General features: G+C 32.1%; 1 protein-coding gene across 1 annotated transcript in view; it reads right to left on the minus strand.

The window, feature by feature from the left end:
- The window catches only part of GRID2 (glutamate ionotropic receptor delta type subunit 2), a 1,321,579-nt gene that overhangs the window by 293,228 nt on the left and 1,016,017 nt on the right, over positions 1–12,334 (minus strand). The window contains exon 8 of the mRNA XM_081813135.1: positions 4,427–4,624. Within this exon, the coding sequence (XP_081669261.1) occupies positions 4,427–4,624 (198 nt within the window). The remainder of the gene's footprint in view (positions 1–4,426; positions 4,625–12,334) is intronic.

The raw sequence follows: 12,334 nt of genomic DNA on the forward strand, positions 1-12,334 counted from the left end.
TAACATGAGATCAACCCAACTCTGAAACTTGGGTGCCACCCCTGGAAAAATCAAATAACTCAGAAACTTTCCTTGTTTCTTCTTTGACTCTTTTTTAATGTGATAGTCTGTCCATAATCATCATGACAGACTCTTAGAAACATTCTTCTAATTTTGGTTTTCTCTTAGGAAGGTAAACAATTAAGTGGACCCATGCAGTTCAACCCAAGTTCTTTAAGTGTCAACTGTGTTTACTGTTATTTAAAATATAGTTAGATTCATGAAAAATGTCTATACTAACAGAAAATATATAATGTAATACACTCATTTTTTCTGGAGCTCTGTCATAACATTATTATGCCATTTCAATGGTGTTATTTTGCTTTACAGGGGTAAATAATCCTGAAGAAAATTTCAATATGATGAATCTTGTTGGATAATCTAAATGACTTTATGATATTTTACTGAATTACCATTTGTATAATTGAATTCACATTTTTAATTTCTGAAAATTAGAATTTACGTATCTATTAGTAATAGAATAAAGTTAAGGAAAATGTTATGTACCCTCAACATCTTGGCAGTCATTCTATAATGCTGACTGCCCTTTCCTCCTTAAAATGTCTTCCGTTGGCTTTTATGACACCACATTTTCTTGATTTTTTTCCCTATATTTGCCTTCTCAAACAAACTTTTAGGTAGGCTTATTCTTCTGCACCTGAGAAATACCTAAGTACTCAAAGTCTGGTCAGAATGACTAAATATCTCTGTGAATAAAATAAAAATCTAGTTGCAATAAGTAGAGTAATAATTTTTCTGGCTAAAAATCATTTGTCAGTTGCTTTCTTTAAGCCTAAAGTTTAGCCTTCTAAAAGGACTGTGCTGAACTTTAAGTTATCATACAGTAATGACATGCTCTTACATGCTAGCATACTATTGCTTATGTGTGGTTGTTACATAATAAATTCTTGAAGTTTTTTTTTAAGTTATAGTTGTAAGTAATCTTTGCATTAACATTCTTGTATTTCCTCCCTTCAAAGGTGATAAAGCAAGTCTCAAAAATGTAACTAACTGGAGCAAGCCCACAAGTCTAAAAACAGCATCAACATTAGACTAATTCTCATGCTTTTTTATTGGTAACTTGCATTTAGCAAATGAAGTTTGTTAGCATAATACCTCATTAAGAATTTTATCCATTATCTCCATAAAGCAATTTTTATAACACCTTTTAATAATGCCTGTGCTTTTCTTTATCCTTTGTTTTAACATAATTGCTTATCTGGGTTCAGATCAGGTAGGACCTCTCAGAGATACAAAGGCAGAATACAAAGGGTTTATGGGTTTTTAATATAGGAATATAAGATAAATTATCATGGTTTCAATAAGAGGATTGAGAATTGATCATTCCCCCTTTCCTACTGAAAATATTGCTAGTAATGTTTTTCAAATAAGAGTCCATGTGTAATTGGTTTAATAAATAAAACAAACTCAGTAAGATTTTAACGGATGTAAAAATAGCATTATTATTTTTCCTACCACTGCCTTCAAAACCTTTTATTTTTTTCTCTTCCCCATGTCTTGGAAACAACTTATTCAGATCCTTTAGCTTTCTGAATACATTTAAGTGTTTCAGAAATAATTCCAGTTCTGGCAATGATCAGATAGTTTTTCTGGATTAACCCAACAAAGAATAACAATCATAAATTCTGTATCAAGTTTAAAAACACACAAGTTAAAAGAACTAGAGATAAACCCAAAACAGGAAGAAAGTGAAGGGTATCTGACTCTTAAAAATGGTAATTGCAATAGATGAGATCCACTTTTATATGGCTTATTTATTGAAGACCCACCTCAGTTTAGATGACAAGAGGTACTAGAGCTCAAACAGAACGTCATAGTCTTATTAGTTTAAAGTGTCAGAAGATGGAGTCCGAGGCAGCCAGGTGGCCAGAAATTAAAAGGGAAATCACAGAAAGGAGGGAGTCATGGAAGAATGAGCCAAAAAGTTTGTGAATAAGCTTCCCTCAAGTCCTTGGTTGACTCCTAAACTGCACATGCATGAGGATGACTTTTTAAAAAATCAGCAGAAAGCAACAACCAGAAGACTAAAAGAGCTGAACAAAGATTATAATTACTGCTTATGACAGGGAAGATAGAGATAAAATTTTGAGTCCCTCTAAGTCACAAGGGTTTGATGAAAACCACAGTCTTTTCATAGAAACTCCAGAAGGCTATGCTTAAGAACATAAGGATTGCTAAAACCAATTGATTTTCCCTAAAAACTAAAGAAAATAAAAAAGACCTGATTTAACAACATGTAAAACCAAACCTCCACAAGTTCAGGGGAAACCTATAATAACTACCTACTAAGACAAAAATCAGTCTTCTTCAGAATATGCAATCTCAGAGACATAATCTCAAGTCTTCATAATGTATCAACCACAACGGTCAGTATCCAATAAAATCTGACAAAACAGGAACGAGAAGAACTAGAAAAATATGTACCTACGGTTAATAGAAAAAGCAGTCAACATAAATCTATCTGGAGATGTCAAAGATGTTGAACTTGTAGCAGACAAGGACTTTAAAGCAGCTGTTATGAGTATGATGAAAGATTTACAAGAAAAGATGATCATAATAAAAAGATGTGGACTCTCAGAAGAGAAATGGAAATTATTTAAAAAAAAACAAATTCTGGAACCGGAAAATAAGCTACCTAAAATAATAAAAATTTACTACATGAACTTAGCAGAAAATTGGAGATTGCAGAAGAATCAGTAAACTTGAAAGCAGATCAAGATAAATGATTTAATGTAAAAGTCAGAGAGTAAAAATATTTTAAGAAATTAAATAACACCTCAGTGACGTAGAGACAATATTAAGAGGTTTAACTTGAATATTCTCTGAGTCTTAAAGAGAGAGGAGAAAGGGAAAAGAGTAGAAAAAAATAACTATAGAAAGAATTGTCAACATTTACTAGATTTTATGAAACATATCCTGGAAGCTCAGTGAATCCCTAGGAGTATAAATGCAAGGAAAACCACACGTAGGCAGATCATAGTTACACATCAAAACATCAAAAATTAAAAAAAAAATGTAAAAAAGGCCGCCCCACACTAAAAAAAGGAACAAAAGTACAAATGATGTCTAACTTCTCATCAGAAGCAATATATGGCAAAAGACTATAGAAAGACATCTATAAAATGATTAACATTAAGAAAAACTGTCAATTCAGAGTTTCATACATACTAAGAATATCATTCAAAACTGAGGGCAATAAAGATGTTTTAAGGTAAAAAAAATAAAAAGGTGAGAGGCACTTATAGGACTACACTTCAAGACATTCCAAAGAAGTTCTTCTGAACTAAATGATGGCAGATAAGAGCTCAGATATGTAGAAATAAGTGAAAAACCTTAGAAATAACAGATAAATGGTTAAATACCAGAAACTTTTTTTCTCTATATATCTATAAAAGAGAACTGAAAGTTTAAATTAAAAAACTATTATATTTTACTGTGGAGTTCTGAAATAATAATTATGACCACAATAGCATAAAGGATAGGGTGGTATAAATGAAATTATATTGTTACAAATTTATTCCTTTTTAAAAATGTGAAGTGGTACGATATTAAACTAGATAGAATGTTACAAACTAAGAATATATATTATAATCTCCATACTAACCACACAAACAGAAATACAAAGAGATACAGTAAAAAGTCAAAAGAAGAAATAAAGTCAAGTATTAAAAATATTCAATTAACCGAAAGAGAGGCAAAAAAAGAAAGAACAGAGAGAAAAATGGGACATATATAAATCAAATAGTGAATTATAAACCTGAACCCAACTATTCAAAAATTCATCAGGAAGACATAATAATTATAAAGTTGTGGGCACCTAATAACAGAGATTCAAAAAAAATGAAGCAAAAAGTGACAGAAATAGAGATAAACAAATAAAGAAGTTTAAGCACCTCTTTGAAAAATTAAACAAGGAGACATATATCAGTAAGGATAGATCTACCTTACCTAGATCCTGAAACTAAATGATTAGTCCCTAATTGTTTTATTTTTTTGCAAATAACATTGCATTTTCTTTTTAAGAAAACGATACGAATTGTGTTTGTAAATTACATTGTGACTTCATTGTGTATCATATACTGACAAAATGGAGTGTAAATTTGGCAAAAGTAAGGACTTTTTTATAGATACTTTTCTATTATAAGAAATATTTTAAAATTAATCTTTATTTTTCTCATCAGTTTTTCTCTACACAAAGTTCATAAAATAGTACTGGCTGCAACTTTTGCTGATTTTGCATTCAACATCACCACCTAATGCTCTGCCTTGCACTTATTTTATATGAAATTAATTTCCAGGAGTTATGGTTCAATTATTGGAGAGGTGATAGGTAGATAGGTAGATAGATAGATAAATAAATGCTTACCTTAAAGACTAGTTCTCCTACCAAGCCATTCCATGTCCCATCTTCTTGTGGGCTTCCATACTTGTGATCCGGTGCAACATAAATTTCATAGTTAAAACCCAGGTAGTTAGATAAGGCATCCAAAACATCAATGGAGAAGCCCTGGTACTTCTTCGGCTTACCCAAGACATTTTCAGAGACCATTACAAAAGGTTCTTCCTATATGGAAATAAGAGAAATCCTTGATGTCAATCTATAGTGCTCCCCAAAAGCAAAAATTAATTCTTCAAAGAGTTTTGCTCAGACACAGCCTAAAAATTGCTTTTGAACTTTGAGAGAATTAACTTAGAAATATAACTTATGCGTTATTAATGTGTCATAGTATTGAACAATGTTTAATCACTGAATTTCTTTTCATCTCTCATTTAATTACTACTATATCAAATATTACATGAAAGTGACTATAAAACTTCAGGGGCCATGAGTTCATTTTTCTTGCCACTATAGGACTATTCTACAATTCACCAATAATAAAATTATATTTAAGAAACCATAAATTTATTGTATCCTGAGGCATTTATTACCTATGTATGTCAAAAATATGTAAAATAATATTTTTTCCCTGTGCCAAATATATTTACTTTTTATTTTCTTATTGAAGTATAATTGACATATAACATTATATCGAGTTTCAGGTGTACAACATAATGTTTTGATATTTGTATATATTGTAAAATGATCACAGTAAGTCTAGTTAACATCCATCACCATGCATAGTTAGATATTTTTTTCTTCTAATGGGAACTTTCAAGATCTACTCTCAGAAACTTCAAAAATATACAATAGAGTATTCTTAACTATAGTTACCACATGTACATTACATCCCCATGACTTATTTTTGTAACTGGAAGCTTGTACTTTTGACCATCTTTTTTTTTTTTTTATTAACATATAATATATTATTTGTTTCAGGGGTCCAGGTCTGTGATTCATCAGTCTTACACAATTCACAGCGCTCAACATAGCACATACCCTCCCCAGTGTCCATCACAGAGCCACCCCATCCCTCCCAACCCCCTCCACTCCAGCAACTCTCAGTTTGTTTCCTGAGATTAAGAGTCTCTTTTGGTTTGTCTCTCTCTCCAGTTTCATCTTGTTTCATTTTTCTCTCCCTTCTCCTATGATCCTCTGTCTTGTTTCTCAAATTCCTCATAATCAGTGAGATCATATGATACTCGTCTTTCTCTGACTTATTTCGCTTAGCATAATACCCTCTAGCTCCATCCACGTCACAGATATACTCTACATAAACTCTCTGAAAAGAACAAAAAGTTCTAAGAAACATAATTTCACTAAAATTTATAACATAACATTTACTGGGAGTTATTTGATAAGTAATTTTGAAATGTGGATATAACCACACACTTCATTGCAAAAATAGCTTCTCTACCATTGCTATGAGAAATTCACTTAAGTTTTTGGTAAACTGTGTAATTTAGTAAATTTAGCAAATTGGTTTCTGCTTCCACCTCTTTTATCATTTTGTGTTTTTGTCCTTACAGTTAACAAATAGGCTCCTTTCACTTTTTAGAACACCTGGTGTTAAGAAAGCTCAATTGGTTTGAAACATGCTGGCAGACTACAGAAAATTAGATAATCTATTCCTTAATTTCCTAAACTTGTTCAGAAACCTCTCAGAACGGTAATATTTACAGATAACCGTTCACATATATATGTCTATCTAGCCCTCCGGGCAGTTTAAAATCTATTCTGGGTTTAAGCCAGAAAACCCAAAGATTTTATCCTTGGATCATTTTTCCTTAGAGACTCACAGGTGAACCTTCACTGAGATGTAAAATAATACTATACTTTGGCTTTTAGTCAAAGACACAAAGTGTCTTATAAAATCACTGCATCTACTATAGCAATATTGTCCACCCTAACATTCAGTTTTCCCCTCAAAAATTACCATGAGATAAATTTTTGAATTGTTCAGAGCCAAGAGCGCTTCATTTTGCTTCAGTAATGCTCTCTTCTAAATAATTAAAATAAGATAACTAATTATTTTGGTATCCCTTTTCACTTTGGACACCCAGAAAATCAGTTCTAAGTTTGATGCTCATCTACAACTATGTTGATATTTTGGTATTTGTAGTATTTTTTTTTTAAATCTTGGTTTTCTAAACTAGTGATGCTTTCTCTTTTTAAAAATTTGGTCTTGGTCAACCGTTTATATCTTACCTTAGAGTAAAATAAATCAGTAAATAAATAAAGGAATGACTGCTATTTGTTCTGCAGTAGCTGTTCTCTTCCTCATTATGTGTATGCATATGTATATCTCTATCTCTCTATCTATCAATCTATCATCTATCTATCTATCATCTCTATCTATCTATCTATCTATCTATCTATCTATCTATCTATCTATCTGTCTGTCTGTCTATCTATCTATCTATCTATATTTTTATAGTAGCACCTGAGAAAAAAGACAATCCACAGTCACCTTTTAGGCAAGGGGAGACCACGTGACTAATTCTGACCAACGCAATGTAAGCAGGTACTTTGTGCAACTGTTTTTTCATCTTTCCTCCTTCATTCCAGCTGGAATGAACACATAATGGCTGGGGCTCTGGTAACTGTTTTAAAGCACACAGAGTAGAGAAACAAGATAGAAGAAGCCTATGCCCTTCAGATGTGAAAGGCCATACCAGACGGTAACTTTCTAGGATTCTAGAACATAAGAAAAAAAAGAAATTTTGATCTTTTTTTGTTGTCAAGCTCCTGATTGTTTTTCCATTACAGTAGTATATGATGCTAATGAACACTGATAGATAGATCAATAGAAGAGAGGTTTTGAGAATGAATAAAAATTTCAAGTAATACTGATTTGTTTAATCTAAATGATATCAAATGAGAGAAAAGTAAAAATTCAATCAATCCTTTAATATTATGTGTAAAATACAGAACATCTTGATGATTCTAAATATTTATATATTTTAAAATATATAATAATCTTTCAGATAATTGGCAGAATTTGTTTCTGAACATTCAGTTGTATGGACAAAATATAGACCTAGCCAATGACTATGCAATGTATAAATACTTTGAAGTAGGACATGAGGTCATTAGAATCAGAATGAATTAAATAAATTACAAAAAGAAGATCATATTCAGAAGCATGCAAATAATATTAGGAGATTCTGGAATTTTAGAGTTAGAATTAGTCTATATTTTAAACATCTATTTATTGACAAACCAAAGTAAAGAGGATTCATGAAAGATCTTATTTGACTGATTCCTTTACCAGTAATTTTGGATCGTATGTATTCTCTATTTATCCAGGGTCTTCAAAATCTAATAAACCTCTAAAGTTAAACAGCAATTTCAAAAACAGAAAGCTGAATACCACTCTTCAGGAGGACACTTAAACAATTAAGAATACTAATTAAATGTATTGCAAAACTAAATGACCTGTGTGGCAAAAATATAATCCCAATGTATGCTTTGATATGAAATACTATTTTTTTCATTTTTACTCCTATCTCATTAGAACAGTTGTTTAATATGCTAAATTATATTTCCTTAATATGCTAAATTTTCCTCTCAAAATTATTTTTAATTCCAATATTATAAGTAAATACCTAGGCAAATGGACCCTTCAAAGGTTTGTTGACAAAATCTGGTCCTAGAAAAATCAGCTAGAATTGATTAAAGGTATAGAGTAAAAATGGCTATCCTAAGGGTTCTTTTACAGAGGACTGATAAATTATTAATGAACATGCTTTTTAAATTTTATGACTGAAATAAACCTTTATTACATCTTATCACTTCTCTTCTGAATAGATGTTTTTAGGCTTTGTTTTTAAGCTCTTTAACAGATTTGGATCACTATTTGTTAATCCTAACATAGACCAGTTGTGCTTTATGAGGACAATCAGCCAATATATTGGACAGGTAAACATAGCAATAGAAATTAGATTGAAGGTCTAGGACCTATAGTAGAAAAGATACTTTCCCTTCTCTATGGCAATACTGAATTTGGCATCTATGTACCTATTTCCAAAATTTATTCATTCATTGACTTACCTATTTAACATGAATTGAGCAGCTACAGCACCAAGTTACTATACTCAATATAGGGAGTGTAGTACCGAGTATACTCAATATTGTAGAAAGTCATGGCCACCACTTTCAAAATAATCATAGTCTGGAAAAAGCCACATACTCAGAAAATATAACACAAAACAAAAGCAACACACACCGTAACTACTACACACAAAACACCAGAGAAACACAATGGAAACTATAAAAAAAAAAAAAAAGAAAACCATCATTTTGGGGGTTACTGGCTATGTACTATTTTAACAGATAAGAAAAATTAGGAACAAAAGTCTCAACTCAAGATCACACAGTAAGTTACAGAACAGAAAGTCATCATATATCATTTTACTTCAACTTCATTTCTTTGGACCTCAAATTTTTCAACCCTTGGATTAAAATCTAGGTCTCCATAATTTGTCTCAAATTTTAATGCTATTTAAAGTGGTATGAGACTAGAAGAGACCCCAGATGCCTGACAGAAAAAAAATAAATCCACAATACTCTCTGGAGAAAGTATCTGCATTTTAGGTCTTACATTATTCCTTTAAGTAATTGTTTGAATACAATGTTCAAAACAAAAGTCAAAGCTATCATGTAAAATGAAATTCTATTTCATATATATTAATGGAAGAAATAATATACAAGAATAGATCTTTCAAGGACTCCGATACTGAAATTTTCAGATGCATATTATAAAAATTATGTTACTATGCTAAAAGACATCTGGGACACATTGACAAGAAATTAGAAACCACATGAAGTGTCATTACACAATTTGAAAAGAACTAAACAGAAATTTAAGAATTAGTAAAGAGAATGTCCGAAGTTAAGAATTTAATGACTGAATTAAGCAGAAGATTAGAAACAGATGAAGAGAGAATTAGTGACCTGTAATAGTTCAGAATTAATACCCATAGTACAAAGGAATAAACAACTAAAAAATCCCAAATCAAGAGTAAAGAGATGAGAAGCAGAAAGAGAGGTAGTCTGATAATCCCCAATATTGCTAAGGATATGAAGAAACAGGAGTAGTCATTCACTATTGCTGGGTGTTTAAATTGGTTCAACACTTTAGAAAACATCTTGGCATATCTAGCAGAGAATGGAGATATTTATAGGCAAATTAGTTTTGCCTGTTTTTGAGTATTATATAAATATTTATCTAGCATGAAGATACGTACAGCAATGTTCCAACCATTTCACTTCTTGGGTATGAACACTTAGAGAATCTTGGGCACCAAAATATATACCCAAGAATGTTTATAGCAACACTGTTTGTAATAGCCCAAATCTGGAAATAATAAAAATCCAAATGTCCATCAATGTGGAAAAGATAAATATACTGTGGTATAAGGATGCAATGTAATACTAAACAGCTGAAAATTTAAGAAACTAGAGCTATACACAATAACACAAATGGACTTTTAAAAGAATAATGGGTGAAAAAAGCAATCCTGGCAGAAAACAGTCTGATTCCATTTTCGTAACATTCATAAACAGGTAAAGTTAACAGTGTATTTAAGGATTCACACGCAGGTGGAGATACAATAAAGAAAATGAAAGAAGTGATCACCTCTGGGTGATTAGCTCTGAGATGCTGGGAAGGATATGATCAGAAAGATGCACAAGGAAAGCTGGCTCCTTTGGTCATGACAGCATTCTATTTTTTGATCTGGACAGTGGTTGCCTGGCTGTTACTTTATTTTTCATTAATTAATGGTCTGAGCTTTTTTTCTGTATGGGTGTTATAACGCAATATAAACAAAAATAAGGAGAAAATACGTTAAATGAGACCAGATAATGGAGGGCATTGAAGCCATATTAAGGTTTTTGCCTTTTATTTGGCAGGGAACTGGAACTTTGTGGAAGGGAAACAGCATAATCAGAGGGTAATTTTGAGAGCAGAGTATAGAATGAATTGTGGCAGAAGCAAGGTCTAGGGGTCCTTTGCAACAACGCAGATGAATGACAGGAGATTATAGCCTGTGCCTATTTAACATGTATTTCCAAAGTGTATACAGGTGGCTTTGAGTCTTCTATTATACAGATGGTGGGGTGAGGGGGTGGGGGAGGAGGGAAGAAATAATAAAATCTTGCCTTTAAAATTCATTTTCCAGCAATTAGTTTCAAAGAGTATTAATAGAACAGAGTTTAAGCTGGTGAAAACCTGTCTGCCTATTAAGAGAAAACAAATTGCAGATTTCGATTTGCTGATCATTTGGATGACAGATTCTCTAAGCACAATCCTCAGCAACTGGAATGCTTGTAGTTTATCAATCTAAGTGCATTAGCATGAGGATCCACAGACCTGCTTGTAGAAAAGAGTATTTCAGTGGTTTGATAATTTTCATATTAGCAGGGATTTATTCACATCACTTGTTGGGTTATTAGATAATAACTTCATAATTCTGAATTTGTATTCAGTCACTTAAAAAATCTCATGCTAATTGCTTAGTTGATTTACAACACTGTTTGCCACTTGCAGATTTTGTAGTTAATGCCCGTATTTTAATAACTATGCAATATTGTTTGCTAGTGATAGAGTTGGAAAAAAGCATCTGACATTTCTGATAGGTACAAGTGACAAGCTCTATTGCCGAGGCTTTACTGAGAGCTGTTTATAGAGGTTTTAATATACACAACTTCACAGAACACCAGGATGACCAAAACTAAGAATGAGTCACTAGAAATTCCTTACAATTCTGCTCACACGTGCAGCTCAAAGACATTAAAAAGGGAACAAGAATATTTCTTAATGGCCTGCTTAAATTTTTTTCCCCCATAAAACATGCTCCTGCCTGAAGCAAACAAGAGTTTTCTTTATGTACAGTGTGAGCTTATATTTTGCTTAGGGAAGACACATTCCACTTTCATATGGGCAAAACTAATGACCACCATTCTGCTTGCAAAAGCATCATTATTTTTTTATAGACAACATATGAACATTTGAAACTTTTTTAAGTTACAAAGGCTAATGGTATGGAGTATGTTATTAAAAACATATCAAGATACCAGGATAGTAAAACAAACATGAACAACATCTCCAGAGGAATAAACATTCTGGGTAGTGTAAAGGAAAAGAATATCTGAGCTGCATGGAGAAAAGAAAAGAGGCCACAGGGCTATGCAATGAAAATGTCTTTAAAGAAGCTTTTGCAAAAATATTTTATGGAGGAGCAAATATTTAGAAAATACGCATTAAACGTATCTTTCAATATCCTTGCTGAAGTACTTTTGTCATTCAACGTTCAAGTTATAAATCATAGAAGTAACTTCAAAAAGCCATTCTAGGGACGCCTGGGTGGCTCAGTTGGTTAAGTGCCTGCCTTCAGCTCAGGTCATGATCCCAGAGTCCTGGGATCGAGTCCCACATCAGGCTCTCTGCTCAGCGGGAAGCCTGCTTTTCCCTCTGCCTGCCGCTCCCCCTGTTTGTGTTTGCTCTCTCTCTCTCTGACAAACAAATAAAATCTTAAAAAAAAAGCCATTCTAACTTCCTAAAACTGTATCTTATTATTTCTGATTCCTATTTTGTAAGCAATTATTTAAATGACAAAAATACTTTAAATTGAACATAAAGTTAAGTTTATTAGCATGCAAAGTAGTTCATTTTAAAAATAAAATATTTGATTTTATACATTGCTTTCAAATCATGAAATGGTTACATCTTAGTGACTTACAGCTAAATGGAGAGTGGCAAAATGAAACAGAAAAAATGTTCGTTTTGTTTTCATGAGAATCTGAAAGAAATATAGAATGTGGTAACTGGGAATACAAAGTTACCAAGGACAATATGCAATCACAACAATCTTAAGTACATTAACTCACATT

This window comes from Leptonychotes weddellii, chromosome 2, assembly GCF_054177405.1.
Source record: "Leptonychotes weddellii isolate Sample4059 chromosome 2, ASM5417740v2, whole genome shotgun sequence".
NCBI classification, from domain to species: domain Eukaryota; kingdom Metazoa; phylum Chordata; class Mammalia; order Carnivora; family Phocidae; genus Leptonychotes; species Leptonychotes weddellii.